At 34.7% G+C, this 23,419-nt stretch overlaps 1 protein-coding gene across 2 annotated transcripts in view; it reads right to left on the reverse strand.

The window, feature by feature from the left end:
* LOC136858273 (sialin) overlaps nucleotides 1–21,502 on the reverse strand; it is a 252,861-nt gene extending 231,359 nt beyond the window's left edge. Inside the window, exon 1 of one of the 2 annotated variants that reach the window (XM_067137681.2) lies at nucleotides 21,381–21,502. In XM_067137681.2, the coding sequence (XP_066993782.1) occupies nucleotides 21,381–21,393 (13 nt within the window). In that variant the 5' untranslated portion in view covers nucleotides 21,394–21,502. Of the gene's footprint in view, nucleotides 1–9,689; nucleotides 9,778–21,380 lie in introns of those variants that run through there. The other variant, XM_067137682.2, reaches the window with a different exon arrangement.
* Nucleotides 21,503–23,419: the final 1,917 nt, after the last annotated feature.

Here is a 23,419-nt window from a genome sequence, read left to right on the forward strand (position 1 = left end):
TCCGGGTTCGATTCCCGGCTCTGCCACGAAATTTGAAAAGTGGTACGAGGGCTGGAACGGGGTCCACTCAGCCTCGGGAGGTCAACTGAGTAGAGGTGGGTTCGATTCCCACCTCAGCCATCCTGGAAGTGGTTTTCCGTGGTTTCCCACTTCTCCTCCAGGCGAATGCTGGGATGGTACCTAACTTAAGGCCACGGCCGCTTCCTTCCCTCTTCCTTGCCTATCCCTTCCAATCTTCCCATCCCTCCACAAGGCCCCTGTTCAGCACAGCAGGTGAGGCCGCCTGGGCGAGGTACTGGTCATACTCCCCAGTTGTATCCCCCGACCAAGAGTCTGAAGCTCCAGGACACTGCCCCTGAGGCGGTAGAGGTGGGATCCCTCGCTAAGTCCGAGGGAAAAACCGAACCTGGAGGGTAAACAGATGATGATGATGATGATGATGATTATTATTATTATTATTATTATTATTATTAATAATATTATAATTATTATTATTATTATTATTAGTTGAAAGGGCGTGGTTTATCGGCGAGTAATCAAATCAGCACGATTTATACTAAACTATTGTTATTATAAACACAGACAGATGCAGTGAAACAATAACTGACACGTACGAGAAAACGTGGTGAATCAGCCAGAATCGTGTGAATATACATATTCTCCAGACTCCCTATTGAAGGTTGAACCAGCTTCAACATTTCAAGCCCGCCTGAGTAGTTCGGATGGTAGAGCGCTGGTCTTCTGAGCCCAACTTGACAGTATCGATCCTGGCTCAGTCCGGTGATAATTGAAGGTGCTCAAATACGTCAGCCTCGTGCCGGTAAATTTCCTGGCATCTTAAAGAACACCTGAGGGACAAAATTCCGGCACCACGGCGTCTCCAAAATCCGTAAAAGTAGTCAGTGGGATGTATAATTATTATTATTATTATTATTATTATTATTATTATTATTATTATTATTATTATTATTATTATTATTATTATTATTATTATTATTATTACCACATTTCAATCTTCTGACACCCATACGTTCTAATACTTTCAGTGCTTAACCTTCAGTAACCCTTTTGTTAATATATCTGCAGGCATCTTGTCAGTTAATAAGTATTCTAGATGAATGCCCCCAGACGAAAGACTTCTTGTACAAAATGATGTCACAGATCAATGTGTTTGTCCCAAGAGTGGAAAATATTATTTCCAGCGAGCTTCTGAGCTCCAGTATTGTTATATAGTTGTATGTTTGCCACGCTGTTAGTTCCTATCCCCCTGGCTAATAATTGCAAGTCCATTGCCCCTTTTGAAGCTCACTCAAAGGCGTATATTTGGGATCCATTGAGGATAATGCTGCTGTCCGTTGTTTTCTGGATTTCCAAGATACAACTCCACTGTACATTGTAAAGATGAAGCCAGTGTATGATCTGTGATACATGCAGCCCAGTCCTCATCTACATAGCCAGTAAAACTACTTACAACACTTCCAAAAGTGATTCCCACATCAGAGATCCCTTCAGGTACCTCAGCACACTCTTCGCTGCTTGTCAGTGTTCTTTGCAAAAAGAATCCTTATATAGGCTCAAGGCCATGCCCAGCGACGGGGAAGGAGGGCAGTGTTAGAGGGGTACAATCCCCCACCCCCACCAAAGTAAACTTTACACATTTAAACAGCACATTCAGGTTTTTTGAAAATTCACCCTATTAAATCAAAATGTTTATGAAATCAAGAATTTGGAAATTAAAACAATTAAATTTAACTTAAAAACTGTGCAGTTTTTAAATCTTTCTCTATGAATATATTAAAAAAATTATTGAAAAAGTAATTGAAGATTTAAATTTTTGGTAACTTTTGTTTATTTTTAATTTTTTCTACAGATTTTGTGCAATCAATCAATTATTTACACTCCAGACCAAGTTGGTCTTGTCTAAAATGTTTTGCTTGAGCCTTTTATTAGCATCGTATAAATATAGAAAATGAAAAATATAAAGTATATTTGAATGGTTATAAACCTAGATATTTATGATATAGTTTGTCTTCAGTTTCTGACACATGTGATATGGTCCATGTGGATCATGTTTCAGATAGAGTTAAGAGATGCTTCTACTTTCCTGGCTCTTTTTCCAGTTAATCTGGGGTCAATACTTTGCAACACTATTGTTTGAGAAGTATAGTACAATTCTGCCTATCTTTCCAGAGGTATCTATTGCTTTGAATCTGATTTTAACTCTACCAGTTGCTGTAGCATCAACAGGAAGATCCTTTTGGACTTCAAAGAGAATAAAAATTTATCTGCAGAGTTCCATGTGGCAGCAGTGACTCAGAGTCTAGCATTAATTTTATAAATTATAAACATGCATCGGCATTGGTTATAGATGAACTGATAAATGAATTTGAAGCATGAAACCAAGATGAACGGCATTTTAATTGAAATCATTGGCTGTACTATATGAAGATACAACATTTTTCTGTAAAACTGAATTTCATTTTTTAGTACATGAGAAGGAAGAAGACGCGAAGTTGGCACTAGCAGATCTAGCTGAGACTGCACCAAAGGTTGGTCTAAAAATAGCGTTCAACAAGACGAAGGTACTGAATACGAAGACCGATTGGAATGGAAAAGGCCAAGTGGTAGAGAGAGTCGACAGCTTCTGGTACCTAGGTGAGAACATCACGGGTAAAGTACAAAGCAACAAAAGGACCACAGACAGAGCTCAACTGCTGCTGAAACTACGATATGCAGCTATGACTGCATATGGAAAGAAGAACCTCTCGAGGAACGACAAACTGTAACACTACATGATTGGTAACCATCAGGAATGCTGCATTATATGCAACTGAAACGCTGACATTGGGCAAGAGAGCATGCATACAATTGCAGAAGGAGGAAAGAAGAATCTTGATACAGACATGGGGCACCAAAAAGCAAGATGAAATCTGAGTACACAGATCAAGGCAGGAACTATATGCGAGTGTAGAACCAATCTCGAGTGTGATAAGAAAGAGAAGGTTAGGATTTGTTGGACATCTCATGAGGATGGATGACAGTAGGCTGACGAAGAAGATATGGAATGCAACCTGCTTAACTGGAAATAAGTGGATGAAGGAAGTCAGAGAACATTGGGAGACTATTGGCATAAAGGAAAAATATCCACTGATCACAGTACAGGATAGGTCCAAATACAAAAAGCTTGTGGAAAGTCACAGATGGACAGACACCAGGATCCAGATTCAGATCACGGAAGCAGAGAGAAAGAGGAGGAGTGAGAGAATGAAGAGGTGTTGGGAAGAAAAAAGACGTGCCGAACAAGTCATTTGTGATCCTCAAGGATCGTAATGAACCGAATAGAATTTGCTGGATTTTTTATTTTCAAAGTTAAGCATTTGTAATATGTCTAATTTATAGAGGAATCCTGAGTGGAGATTCAAATACTAACATAAACACTGAATAATTAAGTAAGATAAGCTTAGTTTATTTTTCTTTTATATATTTACCCATGAATCATATATGGTACCACATTACAAATGATGTCAAATAGTTATTTGATATTTCCATTATTTGACAACACAGGAAAACATTCTTTCAGTGTAGAAGGACCTTTCATTAATTTTTGCAGGGGGCCAAATACCGTATTATAGATTCGGCACTGCTTTTACCAAAAAAATATATGAAATAAAAAGCAGTATTACTGCTGACAAGATATACTAAATTCACCAATTTGAACAGTAGAGTTTGAGATTAGCAAGAATTAGTTGTTGAAATGTGGGAAATGTAAAATGAGTGTCTAACTTGATTGTCTGACTCACTTGATACAGAGTAAGTATAAAACATTAAGCACTATTATAAAATAAGTTTGTGGCATGTGTAACAATTTAAGTAACTTGAGGCACAATTATTCAAGTAAATCTAAAACTCATAGCACTTAGTCAATAAAGTAATGGTAATATAAAATAGTCTTACCTTACAAAAGCCAATAACAATAATGAGAATTATTCAATTAATTTCTGAGTTGTTCATATAGCATTTTATGTAGGTACTATCATTTTCAGCTGAAGTTAACTGACTATACTTCTCATAAATCTATAGAAATGTGTAAAATAATACATGTGTAGCCTATTCAATAATGAGATAAGCCATCCAAGCATGCATATTAGATTTGCAAACAAAACTCAAAAATGAGTTCAATAGGCTATATTTATTAAATTATCTTCTTTTAATCTCAACTATCCAGAAAGAAGAAATCTTGCTTTGAAGCCACTTATTAGTACTGTTTGAGCCTGCCTGATGGCCATGATCATTAAGGCTGTGATTTGTGGACTTGAGTCCTGTTGGTCAAAAAGAATTCCACCATCAGAATGCTGGCTGGCGGGGTAGGAGAGGAGGAGGTAAATAATTTCTAATCACTAGATTGTGTGCCAAAAGCTTGGATTCAATTGCAAAATTCTCCACAGTGTTCATATGGAGTGAGGGCATACAACACTGTTGACGGTGATTCGTCTGTTGGATGGGACGTTAAGGCCTTGAGCTGAAATGTTGGAGTTATTCGACAGGAGTAGGCTATATGCTGATACCGAGTTTCACCCTCTCCCTATCTGATTATCCCACATCCAGACATGCAAGTCGCCCACGGGTGTCAAATAGAATGACCTGCATCAGGTGAGCAAAACATGTCCTCGCACACTCCTGGCCTGAAAAACCATACATAAAGTATATATGATATATTTATGTAGCCTATATGTATATTATTAGATATTATTAGGGGCTGCTTGTCGAGACGGTAAAGGCACACTCAGCTTATTTGGAAGAACATGGGTTCGATACCCACTCAGGAAATCAAACAATTAAGAAACAATATTTCCACTTCTGGAAAAAGCACATGGCCCTGAGGTTCACTCAGCCTACACAAAGAAATGAGTGCATACCAGGTTCATACCTGAGGCCAAAGGCAGCCAGGCATAGAGCTAACTTTTCTGTCCCACTTAGTGCTGAGTTTATGGATAGTGAAAGCCTGTACTTTCCACTCCCCCAAGGGCTTTCAATGCCCCTGTGGAAATAAATGGCTTTAAAAAAATGTATATTGCTGATATATTTCTATAAAGATAACCAGTGACCTTGATGTTAGATCCCTTATGTAATAATAATAATAATAATAATAATAATAATAATAATAATAATAATAATAATAATAATAATAATAATAATAATAATAACAAAGATGAAGTGTTTTCAGATCAAGAAATATAAAACATTAGCAATAAGTAGGCTATGAAATTTTTTTGAATGTTCTGCACAGAAAGTACTGCAGTGAGGTTATTTATTCCATCTATAACTAGCAAGTTACCGTGCTTCACAACGGTATTATAATGAAATTTATAATTGAACGCTTAACATTTTATAATAATATGCCAAAATTTGCGATCTGACCATCCCATTTTTCAATCTTTCTTTCCAACAATCGATTTTGTACTTCCCGGGCTAGCTCCAGGTATTCCACCCAGTCAGTTGGGCCCCTAAATCTTTGCCATCCTTTCCTATAAGCATTTTTTTTTCTATTTGCTTTACGTCGCACCGACACAGATAGGTCTTATAGCGACAATGGGACAAGAAAGGTCTGGGGATAGGAAGGAAGCAGCCGTGGCCTTAATTAAAGTACAGCCCCAGAATTTTTCTGGTGTGAAAATGGGACGGCACAGAAAACCATCTTCAGGGCTGCCAACAGTGGGGTTCGAACCCACTATTTCCCGGATGCGAGCTTACAGTTGCGCGTCTCTAACCGCATGGCCAACTCGCCCGGTATAAGCATTTTTAAAATGGATCAAATCCTTCAGGAGATACAGCGCGCTGTCGTCTTCGGTGCCTTGGTGGTACTGAACGAGCAGCCGGACTGCATTTGTAGTCATTACCCGGCCAGGTTCCGTTTCCATCACAGTCCGCATATTTTGACGACGGTCCAGAACATCATTATTATTATTAGGGTGGGTGATGTTAGTTGAGTTTAGATTATTATTATTATTATTATTATTATTATTATTATTATTATTATTATTATTATTATTATTATTATTATTATTATTATTATTATTATTGATGTTGTGGACCCCACTGCAAGATACAGAACTGCTACTTGGAGGTAAATTGCATCTGCTGCCATTGTCATTGCTGACAATGTGACCAGCATCATTGTCGCGCATAGGCAAGTGCACAGGATTTCTGGCGATTCGAATGATATACTTCCGAGCATTGTTGATGTATTATATAGGGGTGAACAATTGCATGGTCAATGTCATTCCTATCGTTTATTTCAAATGTGTTTCAATTTTTATTATATGCCAGGAGAACCTACTGTAAACTTTAAGTTCTCCAAAATAAAAGATGGCTCTTGAAAACGAACCCAGGAAAGATTTAAAATGATCGGTTTATGATTGGAATCAAGCACATTATGAACAGTAAAATCAATTGGTCTCAACTCCTTTTTCACCCCACCGCCGTTAAGTTGATTCATCCTCCCCCCTCCCCCCACACACACACAAAAAAAAAAAAGAAGGCGTGCTTCTTTAAGTTTAAAGGAGATTACAAATACCAATGTTCACGTCTGTTACCTCCAGTTTTGAGATATAAGTATCCCTATAAAAAAAAAATCACTTTTTTGCACTTCCTTTCACACTCCAACCCTTAAGTGAATTTTCCGGAAAAAATACTCGTTTCTTTATTAGTAAAGGATAGTCTAAATACCAATTATCACGACTGTAACATCTTCAGTTTTTGAGATATGTGTCTCCATAGAAGGAATTCAACTCCTTTTCACCCTCGCCCCCAAGATGATTTTCCCGCCATAATGCGTTTTTCTTTGTTTTTAAAGCAGATCCAAATACCAATTTTCAGGTCTGTAACAACTCTAGTTTTTACTAGCTGATGTACCCGTGCTTCGCTACGGGATTCTCAGACTGTCTTTGTGGTTTTTCTACCTGGTCGTCAGAAGGAATGTAGTGATTAAAAGCAATGTTATATAAAATACTCGAACAAATTAATAAACCGCACAATTTCTCACTTTTAACGAACAGTACTACGGTGCCGATCTAACAGTCCAAAGTTCCAGTGCTGCAATGACCAGACCGCAGACAGCCGTGAACACTTCTCTGCCATTATTCCGTTAAATATGCACACTGCTCATTCCAATCAGTGCCTCAGAGTAGGAAGTGAATAGCTCGAACGCTATGATGAACCAGTTTGTTCCGTATCAGTAGTATCAGAAATTTATCTAACTCCCCAGCTACTTCCCGCCAATTTTCAGGCAGACTGTTATGCTCGGTACGACCGGGTGAGTTGGCTGTGCGGTTAGGGGCGCATAGATGTGAGCTTGGATGCGGGAGGTAGTGGGTTCGAACTCCATTGTTGACAGCCCTGAAGATGGTTTTCTGTGGTCTCCAGTTTTCACACCAGGAAAATGCTGGGGCTGTAACGTAATTAACGTAGGAGCTGTTTCCTTCCCACTCCTAGCCCTTTCGTATCCCATCGTCGCCATGAGCCCCATCTGTGTCGGTGCGACGTAAAGTAAATAGCAAAAAAAAAAAAAAAAAAAAAAAAAAAATCTCCGTTATCATAGCCGGTACGGTCAAAATGTAAAAGACATAAATGGTCGGAAATAATACTATGTAACTTTATTTATATAGTAATTGTCAATAAGGCCACTAATAACACAAATATTCGAGAATTAAATTTTGGGCCTTCCCTTAAACTACCATTTCGCTCAACGTGAATAAAGTTATTTATGACCTAGATTGTAGCGACTTATTCTCCGACTTTCATTACCGATTTCATTTACGATGGGACAACTAATAACAAATATTTGAGAATTAAATTTTAGACCTTCCCCTAAACTGCCATTTCTCTTAGCGTGAATAAGATTATTTATGGCGTAGATTGTAGTGACTTATTCGCCGACTTTGCATACGTATTTTAATTAAGATAGGACCACTAATAACAAATATTTGCGTATAAAATTTTAGGCCTTCCCCTAAACTACCATTTCTTTCAGAGTGAATAAGATTATTTATAGTTTATATTGTAGCGACTTATTTTAGAAATTTACAGACCGGTTTTCATTAAGATAGGGCCACTAATAACATAAATATTTGAGAATTAAATTTTAGGCCTTCCCCTAAACTACCATTTCTCTTAGCGTGAAAAAGATTATTTATGGCCTAGATTGTAGCGACTTATTCCCGGACTTTACGTACCGATTTTCATTAAATTCTCTTCAGCCGTTTTCTCGTGATGCGTGTACATACATACATACATACATACATACATACAGACAGACAGACAGACAGAAATTATGGAAAATTAAAAAATGCATTTCCTTGTTACTATGGACATGACTGATACAGAAATACCATCCTTTTTAAATTTTGAGCAATGTACAGAAAAAACTCTTATTTTATATATATAGATTAGATGTAAGTATCCTCATACAATTAATTAAATTAAATAATCAATTCTTTTACTTCCTCTTCATTGGATTTCCCAAAATCAAAGAATACATGTTTCTTTACTTTTAAAGCAGAATCCAAATACCAATGTTCATGTCTGCAACATCTTTAATTTTTGAGATAATAGTATCTTCATACAAATAATCAACTAACTTTTCAATTCACCCCCCCCCCCCCCCCCCACCAAGTGGATTTCTGAAAACAAAAAATACGTATTTCATTATTTTTAAAGATGATTCCAAATACCAAATTTTACGTCTGTAACATCTTCAGTTTTTGAGATATCAGTATCCTAATAATAATAATAATTCAGCCTCATTTTCAGCCATTTTTACCCCCCACCCAAGTGGTTTTTCTGAAAACAAAAACATACATGTTTCTTTATTTTTAATAGAGATAAAAAAACATTTTTCACTTCTGTAAGTTTTTGAGATATACTGTGGACATGCTCGTTTTAGAATTTCACCCCCTTTACAGTTCCCCTTAGGTGGAGTTTCCAAAAACAAATCACCTATGTTTCTTTACTTTTACAGGAGATTCCAAATACCAACTTTTACATCTGTAACATTTTACATTTCTGAGATATACTGTAGATATAGTCTTTTTAAATATTCACCCCATTTGTCACCCCTGCTTAACCCCCATTGATTGAATTCCCCCCCCCCAAAAAAAAACGTGGTTCTTTATTTTTAAAGACGATTCCAAATACCAATTTTTCAGGTCTGTAATATCTTCAGTTTCTAAGATATGAGTATCCTCATCAAAGGCATTCAACCAATTTTTCACCCCTTTTCACTTCTCCTAGAGGGATTTTCTGAAAACAAAAAGTATGTGTTTGTTTATTTTTAAAGGAGATTCTAAATACATATTTTTATACATCTGTAAAATTTTAAAGCTTTCAGATATACATACACTCATTTTTAAAATTCACCCCGCTTTTCACCCCCTTAGTGACAGAATGTCCAAGAATTCTCCCTTAGAGAGTACCTACATTGTATTATAAATGTATCATCAAAATTTCATTTCTTTATGTCCAGTAGTTTTGGCTTGGCAATGATGAATGAGTCAGTCAGTCAGTCAGTCAGTCAGTCAGTCAGTCAGTCAGTCAGTCAGTCAATCAGAAAATGTCTTTTTATATATATAGATAAGTTTAAACCCTTCTCATACAACAAATATCCAATGTGTTATATGATGTTGCTATCTTACCTTGTGCAGTCATGATTACAGCAGAAGTAGCTAAATGTCACCACTTGACTGAAGAACCTGTAGTTCTCCTTCCTCATTGAGGTTTTGTTTACATCCAGCTTACTGTTATCAGAGAACAGTGACCTGAGTTGAATTTAGGGTCTCCTGTCAGATTTCCAACAAAAGTGCATATTGCAGTGTTTTGAGGAAATATTAATTTCTCAGATAACCTACTTATGAGTGTACATGGTGCATGTATGAATAAGATAATATACAAGTAGGCCTACTATGTAAACAGCAAGAATTTTTATAAATTTGTACTAACTGGGACACCTGGAAGTTATCTCACTTTTCATACTGGTACTACAGTAGCATACTATGAATACAATTGTTATGAGGTCAACAGACATCTGAATTACAAGATTAGAAATTTTTGGTCTTTACCTTTTCTTCGCATAGTGAAATTGCAGAGCCATCTTTGTCTCAGTTGAATGATAAAGGAAAATCACATCTCTGCAGTTCAGATTTTCAAATTTCACATTACCAAAAAGAATAGCCCATAACTGAAGTCATAAAACATTGTAAACTTCCTTGCTCAATGAATAGAGTGGTTCACAGAAAAGGTGTTGAGAAACTTTGTAGCATACATTTCGATGGCAAGTCAAAGATTAATTCCAATATACAGTAGTTGACATTACAAAAGGGAGTTACTCTGTAGAGAAAGATAATGAGGAGTGTGACAGGCTTCGGCAGCCGGTACAATTCCTATCCTTGCCACTAAATTGAGGCTTCGTTCATTTCATTCCTGACCCGGTCAAATGACTGGAAACAGGCAGTGGATTTTCATTTTCAGTATTTTGATGGTAGAACCTACTATTTAAAATTACATAGAATCATTTCATCATGCCTTTTACTTTTGTCGTTTGTGGCCACATAAAATGAATGATTTACAAAATAGTAAGTTCTTTAAAAAACTTTGTTTTTCCCAACAAATGCTCATAGATCTTTCATAATCTCAATAATGGACATACCAGTACTTCTATTAATAAGGCATCATGAGTAATGTGAAGGTATATTCTGCCTATACGTGTTGTGGATTGGGTGTCATGATTAGCAAATGAATTAGAGATAGCTGCTATTTTGGCAAAATATCGCTCTGGTTGGCCTGCAAATGTAATAGTTTGGCATGGTATATGACTGTAATGTCATCAGACCTTGTACTGGCTATGTGAGTAACAGGTGAGCAAAGGATAAGTAAGACACAAGATCTCGGCGCATTTGATTGCGGCCAGATTATCGACGCCATATATATGGGCTCTTCCTTCTCCAAGGCCATACAGGTAATGGGCCTTCCATGGGTGACTGTGTCCAGAACATACCATGAGTATGTAGATTCAGGCAAAACCACTATCACCAGGGTCAACTGCTGTAGAGTACAGTATGTCGACAGAGGTTGCTGTCGACTGACTTGGATGGTAAGAGCGGATAGTTGGTTCACAGTGCAACAGATTACTCGCAATTTGAAAGCTGGATAACAATGAAATGTGAGCAGCCATACCACTCAGAACCAGTTCCTTGCAATGAGGTACATAAGCCACAGTCCCACTTGGGTACTACTGCTCATAGCACATCACAAGGCACAAAGACTGACATTGGGACAAGAACACCACCATTGAACTCTCAAAGTGTAGAGAAAGATTGCCTGGACAAATGAGTTGTGGAATCAGTTAGTAGGCTACACGTCCATAGCAGGGCACAAGTGCATCATCAAGCACTCAAGGCAATGGATTCTCTCGTCAGCAGGGTACAGTTCAAGCCAGAGGTGATTGTATCATCATATAGGAACTGTTCACGTGTGATAGAACAGGACCCTTGGAACATCTGACAATGTCCCTCAGTGACAAATGATACAAGAACCTGCATGCAGATCATGTCCTCCTAAATGTTCACCTCCAGTACACTACAAGAGGCCCATATGTACAGTAAGACTGTCCAGTCTGTCCTGAATTGTGGATGATCGGCAAAATTAACACTTCATGGGCATGAGGATGTTTTTCTGCTCCCTAAGGTCATCTGACCTCAATCCTATTCAGCATGTCTACGATACTATCAAGAGAGAGGCGCACACTGTTGATCCTGCTCTGAACAGTCTCTGTAGATTACAGGAGGGTGTGCAGTGGTCATGGAACAGTATGACTTCCCACATTCCTGGTATCTTGTGGAGTCTCTGTCATGCTGCATTGTCATCATCATCAGGGTGAAAGGGATTGTTACACACAACTAGCTAGGTATTAAATTGCTCATTGGTGTATTCTTCAAACTGATTAAAAATATTATAAAAATGCTTACTTTATATTTTCTTTATTTCAAAATTTAACTCTTTTCTTGTCTTCACAAAAGAAACCATGACTCTATTTTTGTTAAAATCATCCTCTCTAGTTCTATTCTCATTTGTGGATTCATCCTGAATGAAAAAAAAAAGAACTCTGAAGCAATCATGATCTGGGCTCAATATGGGAATCATGTCCAAACATTGTAAGAAAAAAATATTATGTACATTTTACATTCAACACAGTCTACAAATAGTCTGAAAAATTCTAAACAATGCAGCAGACACTCCACTTTGCCACATTCAGCCTATTAGACATCATTGATACACCAGGATTCTATGGCCAATAAAATATCTAATATTTAACAAAATTTGATGGTATATTTCAGAAAGTTCTGGCATTTTACTAAATTATTTCAAATTTTAAAAATACAAAACCAGCACCTTTACAGCTATTTCTATTTTAACAACAGTGAATGATTCTACTCTTCCTAGCCAATGTTCTGCTACAATATTTAATGAACAGTTTATAACATGACAAAAGTGAAAGGATATCAACGTATATGTTATTTTCATATCTGGTCAAGGTCAAGCAAAGCCATTTATTCTATACCTCAGCCACTTCTTTGTCTGATTATACTGTCCTGTCTTGTTTTTTATAATGTGCTATGATACTGGTAATAATACAGGTTAGATTAAAGCAATTTATTTCTACTGTATTACCTTATGATGAAATAAGCTCCCATTGCACCACAGGTGTAGCTACAGACAACTTCTCACATTGTATGTAACAAGATTTTTTAATCTCTTAGAATTCCATTCTGCTTTTGCAATGAAAGCAAAAACTTGTTATCTCACATTTTCAAGTAAGAATGCAAATTCAACACTCATACTTTCAATCTCAGATGATGTATATATTTTGTTCAGGGCTATCAATTTGACTGTAAGCTTCTATTGGGAGACTTAACATGTCCCCCTGCCCGCTCACCACCACCAAAAAGGACGATATTAATTTTTTAATTTCTTTATACTACAGCATATAACAAAAGAATATAAAAAACAAAAGAATTGGAAATATGATGCAATATTAAAAAGGTTTAATAATACTTTATGGCAAATAATACAGCATTTTGTAAGTAAATGAAAACCAAAAATTGGAATCAACATAGGCATATTACAAATGAGGTTTTACCTGTATTAGATCTTGCCAGTTTATTTTGGGTATTTTTGTGAACATTTTTACCTAGTGGCCCAGAGTTCGATTCCCAGTTTGTCCTAGGATTTTAATCCTTTAGACTGAAAGACTCAGACTCATGTGACCATCTGAGGCAGCAGACCTGGTCAAGAAATTCAAGCAATACAGTTAGTCATGTTGTCATGCTGACCGCATAGCACTCCAATATCTGCAGACCACCTGACTGAGCGGTAGTCATCTTACAAAGGAGTGCAAGACTCTTAATGAACTGTTTGAATTTTGTTTTTCTGAACCTTTTGGTTGTTAAGTTAACAATCGCTGTGCAAGCTGTGAAGGGTTTTGGAGCAGTGGTAGGTAGAGGCTTCCACTATCAGTAACCTCAACACTAGTTGGGATAGAGTGGCTAGATCTAAGCCCGACCACCTTTCTGATATTCATTTCTTGTGTAGCTTGAGTGAACCTCAAGGCAATGTGCTCTCCAGAAGTGGAAATATTATTTCTTAAAATTTCCAACTTTCTAACAGGGAATAGAACCGACATAATTCCGAGTGAACCAAACATGCCTTTACTACCTAGGCCAGATAGCTCCTATTTTAGTTACTAAGCTTATAAAATTTAACTGCCTTAACAGAACATGCAAGAGGTGAGAATCAAACTGCCACTTACAACACTGTTTTAAAGTAATTTTATTCTCAGGAAATTACTAAATTGGACTTTAAGGCCAATAAAACTTGAGATCTTCTTAAAGAATAAGCTACAATTTCTACAAAAAGCACTTGAGGTATGCTTAATTCTATTGGATTGTTTACTCCTCAAATAGTATTAAGCATACCTAATTTGTTGTGGATAAAAATGATGACAATATTGTGAAATCGGTATAGGAACATATTTTTTTACTGTTCTTGTACAGTATGTCATTTTTGGAAAACAGATCAAAATAGAAGGAGTATTCAATTACAGGTCTCATTGGAGTTAAAAGTAGAGTAAAGGAATTTCTGAGGGCACAAAGTTCCTTGGAATATTGAGTTGCATATACTGTATATATGGTACCATAATCTAGGTTTAATAGAAGTCCTTTAATTCAACCTATGAGTTCATTTAAAATGAAACTGTCTATACATGTTCTAGGGTTGGAAAAATTGAAACAACAACAACAGCAAAATAATAATAATAATAATAATAATAATAATAATAATAATAATAATAATAATAATAATAATAATAATAATAATAAGGTATATTAAAATATTGCCCATAGAAAATAATGTACAATAAGGGAGAAAGTTGTGTTCCTTGTGATGTACCAGAAGATGCATGGACTGTCTGAGATAAAAACATAGAATATTGTCAGCCAATAGCTCTTTGGCTGAATGGTCAGCGTAGTGCACTTTGGTTCAGAAGGCCCTGAGTTTGATTCATAGTTGGACTGGGAATTTTAATTAGGTACATTTGATAATTCCTCTAGTTTGCCAAAGCAGCTACTACTTCTTCTGATGCCTTGTTGATATAAGAAAAGTGTCCTATGTCTCATGTAAAAAAAGGAACTTATGTGGAACAACCAATGGATTACCAGCACAAACAGCCAGCTAACAAGGGACTTGTCCTTTCCAAATATTCAAGACAGACTACAAAGTAGGTTATTGGAAACAACATAAACATGCTATAACTCATTTTCTGACAGGACATGGAAAGTTTGGATCATACAGTACTTCGAGAGGTTTAGAATCAATATTCAGAAGCCCTACAGCTGTACCAGTGAAATGCCACAAACTGTACCTCTTCTTTTATTTGAGTGTCCAATTTTTGACAAGATTAGATATGAATTATTAATGCATTTAAGTATATGTAATATAGAATACCAAGCACCTCTCACTATGGTATTTCAGAAAAGATGCTGTTATAAAGTGTTTGTCAAATTTCTCCACCTCATTTATAAGTCATCTCTATTTCAAATTCAATTGTCATGTATTAACTTAGTCTCACTATCTGTAGCCCTAATATACTAACTTGTAAAATAGGGTTTGTAATGGGATATTCAATAATAATAATAATAATAATAATAATAATAATAATAATAATAATAATAATAATAATAATAATAATAATAATAATAATAATAATAATTCCTCTAGTTTGGAGCTGGGTGTTTGTGATCATCTAAACATGTATCTACATGTAACACATCACATTACCAACCACTACAGAAATACACAATATTGATCACAACCCTATATATAGGATTGACATCAGGAAAGGCATCCAGCCATAAAAGTGGGCTTAATTCAGATTAGTGCCACATTAGAAAAGGCCGTGAAAGAAGAAGAAGAAGGTAGCCAATAGACACATGTAGATCCCCATAATTTATTTCTCATCACAAATTTAAAAAAAATAAATTATTTTGATGATTTTCTACCTTCTTTAAACTTTATATATTTATGCCTTACTATACTTCATAATTGTGTTGGTGCATATGTGTGTGTACATATTAGAGAAAGAGAGAGAGAGAGAGATTATAGTAATGATTGTTATTAAAAGGGGTTAAACAATGTATTAATATCCCTTATTTGAAGAGAGAGAGTGTGCCATGAGGAATGTAAATGAGGATGCCATAATGATGCAGTATCAGTTTCTTGTAGTACGGTATGTATTGTGGGAAAGCCCTTGCTGGCAGTGGAGTAGTACTTCATTGTAATTCAGAGAATGTATTGGCCTTGTAAACATGTTGTTAGCTGGGTAAGACTTCCATTCTAATGCGAAGACATACAAGGTAGCAATGGAATGTAAATGCACCAGTGCCATGATTAAGAATTCTAATAGATCTTTACTCAACTTTGTTACTTGATGGTAAAAAAAAAAAAAAAAAAAGGAGGGTCAGTATAAAAATTACAGTGACACTTACAAGTATTTTAAACAGAAGAATTAAACCTTATTCACTGCCGGTACTTATATTCTGTGGTAATTAGGCATTGTTAATCAGTTAAATAGATCGCGAACTATTGGCAATTAACTCATACCAAACGTCTTTTCTATGTAGAAACCTGAAAAAAGGAACCAGAAAACTATGACTCACCCAAGGTAATATCAAATCAATCTCTAAATGACATACCTTGCCACAATTTCATACATTCCTTTCTTTGACAAAATGATAGCTCAGTCTTATCTTTCAGTTAGTTTCATATACATTTTTTTCAAAAGTATACATTATCATTTTATGCTTTCCATGGTAATATGGAATTGTGGCGATTCTGTATATTAAGTGCATATTGAGAAGTGGTGTACCTTAGAGTATTAGGTATGTGATAGTTTACAGTTCATATTAAACATTGAATACTGGTCCCCTTAAAATTCAACCTTCTTGGCTTCTGATTGTTTGTAGTCATATGAATTGAAATACACATGTATTAAATATAACTAATAATCCACAAGAGAATAAATTGATTTCTTCAATGGTAATGAGTTCATGAAAGTTTTAACATTAAACTAAAATGCATTTTTACACATTTTTAATGGATGTATTACGGTACCAAGTATATCCTACTATGTTTGCAGGAAGAGACATTCTTCCAATTTTTATTTTCATCTTGTTATCATATGACCATTGAGGGGAAGGGGACAGAAACCTGTAATCCCAGAATTTGGTAAATGTTAACATGGCTCAGTTTCATATAACTGGGGTGGTCAGCATGGTTTTGCAAGAAGGGATTAGGAAAGCCCAGGATCCAAGGCAACTAATATAGGTTAAGCATTATACTTCCTGCAGCCCCAAGTGTTCTGAAGGACATTCATCCTCAACCCTCACCAATAACATACCTTCAACTTTAGGCAGGAGGAGTCTCTCTACTTGCCAAACACACTATGAGCTTCATCAATAGGGAAGAGTCTCTCTACTTGCCAAACACATTACAAGCTTCCTCAGTAGTGGAAGAGTCCTTCTATTTGCCAAATGCACTACAAGCTTCCTCAATAGTGGAGTAGCCTCTCTACTTGCCAAACACACTACAAGCTTCCTCAATAGTACCAGTAGTGGCTCTGTCAACAAAATATGTTTTAATTGTATCTGCATAAAAATCCCTTGTCATTATTTGGGGTCACTCCCTCATCCCAACAGCTAGTTTGATAATACATCCATCATTAAAACTTGCTAGTTCCTGTAAGTTAACTGCAGTGGTCCTCCTATGCTGAACACTCTATCAAATAATATAAGAGCATCTTCTTAATTTTAGCCTTGTTAGAGAGTTCATTATCAGTAGGCCTAAGTACAGTTGTTATGACTGTAATCAATAAAATGTCCTTGATCCTAATTTTCAGCTGGCCAGCAATTAAAACAATTGAATAGCGAGGAATGTTTAAACTTTGGAGTCCATTGATGACTCATTTTGTGAACTACCAGTAAATGCTCTTATTAATTAGAAGTGGTGCTCGTCTATTACTGGCATGAAGGAGAGTGAAGACATTCAGTTAAGGTATTACTGATATCCTAAACAACATATTTTAAGTACTTTATATTTAAGAATAATTTGAGTAGAGAGGATCCTCCACTAGTAGCCTACCTGTAAGGAAGTTTATAGTGTGTTTGGCAAATAGACTGACTCCTCCACTATTGAGGAAATTTACTTCTCTACACAATACTTAAATTCCTTAGATCAAATTGCTGTATAATACATCAAGTCTTTAGTTACTTCAGCAAGGGTTCACAGTTGAAAGAGATCATAATCATTATAAAATATCAAAGCCATCTTATTAACAGTGCTGATGGTAGTACTTATTATTATAATTAATCATTTAACAGTCATATCAGCACACTCAATTTTTTATTTACAGAACTGGTTTTCAGACTCTAAGGTCTGTCATCTATGTCAAAATTATTTTAAAAATGTATTTTAAATGTCAATGTCGATGAAATTTAATATCAAGTAATAGAAACTAATTTATTCTGAAAGTCTTCAAATAAAATTGAGTTAAGAGTGGGCAGTTACATTGAGTTTTAAAACAGCTCTGATATTTTATTTCTGGTTCTAAATACTGTTTCGAGTTGAAATTTCTTAAATATATTAGCAATTTTAAAAACTTGATTTCCAAAATGTGTAGATGTTACAAATTGACTACGTTCAGAGATTTCCCTTTCTTCTCTCATGGTTTTTCTTTCTTTCTCCATTTTCTTTTTCACATATTTGTCTATCATTGAGATATTCTTGGCACAGATAACGGAACCTGATAACATTTTTAATGAAATATTCATAAGCAACATATTGTTCACAACCTCGAGGTGACGTATTTATCATGTGCGTCCTGTGTGCCCTGTACTTAAAGCTGAATGTTTGCCTAAGACTAGATCAACAGCCTGAACACGAGGATAATCCAGCTCTTCCTATGGTATGTTCATATATATTTTTTACAACATCATTATTAAGTTTTATATGTATTGTGTTCATACTTTTACACTTGCTTTTTTCTTTTTCTTATTTTACAGTTGACCTCAACAGGGCTCCATTTTAACTGTTTTAAAACTCGATGTGACAACACACTCATATAAAATCATATGTTTTTAAAATCATTTTGATGCTGATGATGGACCGGTTCTGTAAATAAAAAATTTAGTGTGCTGATATGACTGTTAAATTATTAATTATAATAATTTGAAAGAGATGCCATAGGATTTCACTTCCAACTGACTGATCAGACCTTAGAAATGCCTTGGTAAGTTAAATGAAGTTCAACAGGAGGCTGTCAGTACAAATGAGACTAATGGAAGGAAGATAGAATCAATTCAATCAGTGAACAAAATAAGAATAATCTATAGTTTTCTGCCCTGTATTTTATGCCTTATTATCACGATAATCTGCTGTTGTGCTGTTTTAAATTATACAATAGTCTTCTTTTATTGTCAACAAACATTTTAAATTGTTAGTCAAATATTTAACTAATTCTTCCAGTTGCTTTAGATTGCAAATTTGCCATTGTAGCCAAGTATGCTAATTAATACTCCTCAGTGAAAGACTGGGATTTGAATACCTACATTGATTGGAGCTATTCTGAATGGATTTTCTCCCAGAATTTTTCCAGACTCTCTCCTAGCCAATATAGTTATGGTATATACTTGAAGTCCTATAGCAAATCATATTAATGGATCCAAATGAAATGTACACATGTACAGATACAAAGTTACAATATGGTAACAATCCATAAAATTAATATATAGCTTTTTAACAGTATATTTCATTGGATGTATTTGTGTCTTGATTTGGACATCCTTGCGTGTGCCTTTTTATCCCTTTGGAAACATGCTAAGGAAAAGTGTCATACTTTGCAACCAGGTCTTTCAAGAACAAGAAAATAATCAATTAAAGTTAGGAAGTGTCAATAACAATTTTTCAGAATGTTCAGGATAAGTTGCAAATTTTATATTATGAGGAAGTGGATCACACAGTAGTAAGCAGCTTGAAAAGCAGGTTTCCACCCAAAACAATGCCATATCTGATTAAAATAGAGCAGTTTTTATTAAGCATAGAAGATTAGTAATTAAGTTACGTTTTTATGGTTAAGATCTTGAGTCTGAAAAAACTAACTCTACATGGACATATTTTGTTGGATGTGGTTAAACAGCATAATGTCACACTAAGTTTTGAAAGTGTAGTGCAGAAAGTATAGTGTAGGTCAGAGGAGCCACTATATCCCAAGACTGCTTGAATCATGTAGCATTATCGAACATCCATTCCGATCTCACAAGGTAACTGGAGCTTGAACCTCTAATAAACTAATTCATCAGCAAAGCAACTGTCAGGAGAAGCATATTCCAGGCTCTCACTATTTTATTTTATTTCATATTGTAGCACTCATTATGAGCTTAAAAATTTAACATATGACAAGGCACCTATGCCTCACTAAGTTTTATCTCCTGATGAATCTTAGAAGATAAAGAAAGCTTTTATTGTTATACAAAGTCAGAGCATATCTGTGAAATATATGAAATCCCACCAATATATATTCTGTTTATTTTAAATATCAATGTCGATGAAATTTAATATCAACTAATAGAAACTAATTTATTCTGAAAGTTTTCAAATAAAATTGAGTTAAGAAATGATTATTGCTCAAAAATTACTCGTTCCAAAATGATAATAATTTGTGATAGTGAAATATTAATTTTGTGAACGTTAGTTTCACAATTTAGTAAAATATAGGTTGCTATTAATTTAAAATATAGACAAAGGGTATTATTATATCCTGAAAATAGCCTTTATTATTGTACTTCTAATTTCAGTCTTAGGACTGTCAGGTGCTAAGGTTTGAATAGAAATGAAAATCTAACTGTAATATTTTATCAAACTGGCATGTTACTTGCCTGTGACATTATTACTAACTGATGCATACAACCGTAACTATTAGTATGTTGTAAATAAATACAGTACATTACAGGGTAAAGTTCTAAGAATTTAAATGAGCATTATGCATGTATCTCGATGGTAGGTTGTAATAGTCCAAATGATTTTTCTTTTTGTCTTTCTATTCTTTCAACCAAGATTTCAGTCGCAGAAACTACAAGGTGGAATTTGTACCCAAAAATGATATGGTTTCAGGAAGATCATCTAATAAAGCCCTGAAGGAGCAGAATGACCCAATGAACCCAGACATTACCAGAAAAACACAATAACTCATTCAGTGTTTGATTATCATCTCTATCTGGTATGTAATTACCATAATTTAAGCAATTTTATTATAGTTTCCATCCATAACAAAATAGTTATACTTTTTCAATGTCTAAAATATTATAAAATAAAAGCATAAGCATAAAAATTTTAATCTCAGTTTTTCATCTATTTATAAGCAATATATTAATAAAAGACCGATGTAAATATAATATAATTTCATTTATTTTTTAACACTTTTTTAAATGTTGTGGATAGGGTTTTGAATAGTTCCATTCTCTTAAAAAAAAAATTTAATGGTTTTTCAGATTATCAGACTACTATTCATGCTGTGAAAAAATATTGTCAACAAATATAAAGATGTGATAAATATAGTAAGATACGGTATGATATATTATATGTGTATATATGAAGTGGGTCAAAAATTGCTGTTCACTAGGATAAAATTAATTTTCATAACTAAAATAACAGATATCAGAAGAATAAGTTACAGTAATGAGAAATTCTCAAGTTAATTTAAAATTTGTAAGTGTGTTGCTTACCTCCTGTAGCCATGTGTTCAGTAACAGAGCTGTGTTCTGGTCACACTGACAAGTACACACACATGAGGCTGCTGCCACTTTCACTGTCAGTGACAGAATGAGTGCCTGCTACACTCCCAGACCACATGAGTGAAGAGGTAAGGCACTGGGGAACTGATATCCACTGATACTGGTCAAACCAGTCTCTCTGTCAAGGTGGGGCAATTCCTGCTCTCTCTCTTCAATATAATGTGGGCAAATACTTCATTGTAGGTTTGTGGTTAGCTGAATGGCATAACATTCCCTTTCAGAAGGAAACAGAGGCATTTCATTGTTGTTCCAATTAGTACCCTCAAGCAGGGTCTGTTACTGTTGTAGGCCTACATGTCCTTTTCAGCAAATATGTATTTCAAAGCTATTAACTAAAATTTACCATCTTTTACATCTGCTTGTGTGTAAAATAGGAACAATCAATCAATCAATCAATCAATCAATCAATCAATCAATCAATCAATCAATCAATCAATCAATCAATCAATCAATCAATCAATCAATCAATCAATCAATCAATCAATCAATCAATCAATCAATCAATCAATCAATCAATCAATCAATCAATCAATTGATCAATTAATCAATCAAAAATAAATAAATAAATAAATAAATAAATAAATAAATAAATAAATAAATAAATAAATAAATAAATAACTAAATAATCTATCCATCTATCTATCTGTCTATCTATCTATCTATCTGACTATTAAGTAAATTCATTTCTATATGTATAACTGAGTGCTCTCCCTGTTCTTCTAATGCAAGTAAAATAATGACAATGAATGGATCTATATTTTCTATTGTAAGCTTTTATTGTACTGTAAGAGGGTTACATAACACAAAATTAAAACAATGAGAACAAAATCTCAATAAATTAGATTATTTCCCTTCTAGAGTTCTTTGATTTCTTGTAGGCTGGTAAATGGTAAATCCTGATGTCTAATTCAGTGGTGATGCTACAGATTGGATGGAGTTTTAACAGTGGCAAGTGAAACATTTTATTAAAAGTACAGTAAATTTCATCCTCCACCTAGGTTCTGTATTCTTGAAGATTAAACAAACAAACAAAAAAAAAAAATGTTTCCACTATTCCTACATAATGAGCATGCCTAACCAATAATATTGTTTGTGTATTATGATATGACATTTTAAGTAGATATAAAGAAAATTCATGAAAATAATAAAACATTGAGAATGGAATTCACTCAGAGACAATTAAATGACTGAATTAATTACTGGTATTTAAGTATTAAATATATTTCTTGTTTCACTGTAATTTATTATTATGTTGAAAATTAACTGTTCATAACCGGTAAACAGATCAATTTAATATATGCAATAATATATGTACTTTGAACAGAATTTTTAAAAATGCATTTCTGCATCAGTCATGTCAAAAAAATGCCATTTTCATATTTTTTGTTGTGTATGTATGTATGTATGTATGTATGTATGTATGTATGTACAGCTGAACAGAATTTAACGTAAATCAGTATTTGACATCGAGGGAGAGCATAGACTATAAATTAATAAGTTGAATGGCGAACATAATTGGCATTCATATGAATTTTAGAGAAAAATGAAAGGGTATGTATAAATACTTTAAGATTCCTGGAAGGACATTCGAGGTTTTGTTAATAAGCAAGGGAATGTACATCTGAGGACTAACAAAAGGCAGAAGTATTCAGTCAGCAGTATGTAAAGGTAGTTGGATGTAAAGGTAGAGTCGGTCGGTGACTATTACTGGCCAAGTATTGAAATTTACCTATGTTAATGAAGACATTTACAAAAAGGTACAAAAGTTGAAAACTAGAAAAGCAGGTGAGACTGATAAGATTTCTTGGGATGTACTAAAGGCAATGGGTTGGGATATAGTGCCATATCTGAAAGCAGGGACATAACAGATGTTATTCAGGCCTGCCTGCAAAAATAATAGTACGGACCCACTTGAATAAAATGAAAAACCTATGAATAACTAATATAAATGTATTTACAGCAGGTAGAAA

The sequence above is a fragment of the Anabrus simplex genome, chromosome 1 (assembly GCF_040414725.1).
Source record: "Anabrus simplex isolate iqAnaSimp1 chromosome 1, ASM4041472v1, whole genome shotgun sequence".
Classification (NCBI taxonomy): domain Eukaryota; kingdom Metazoa; phylum Arthropoda; class Insecta; order Orthoptera; family Tettigoniidae; genus Anabrus; species Anabrus simplex.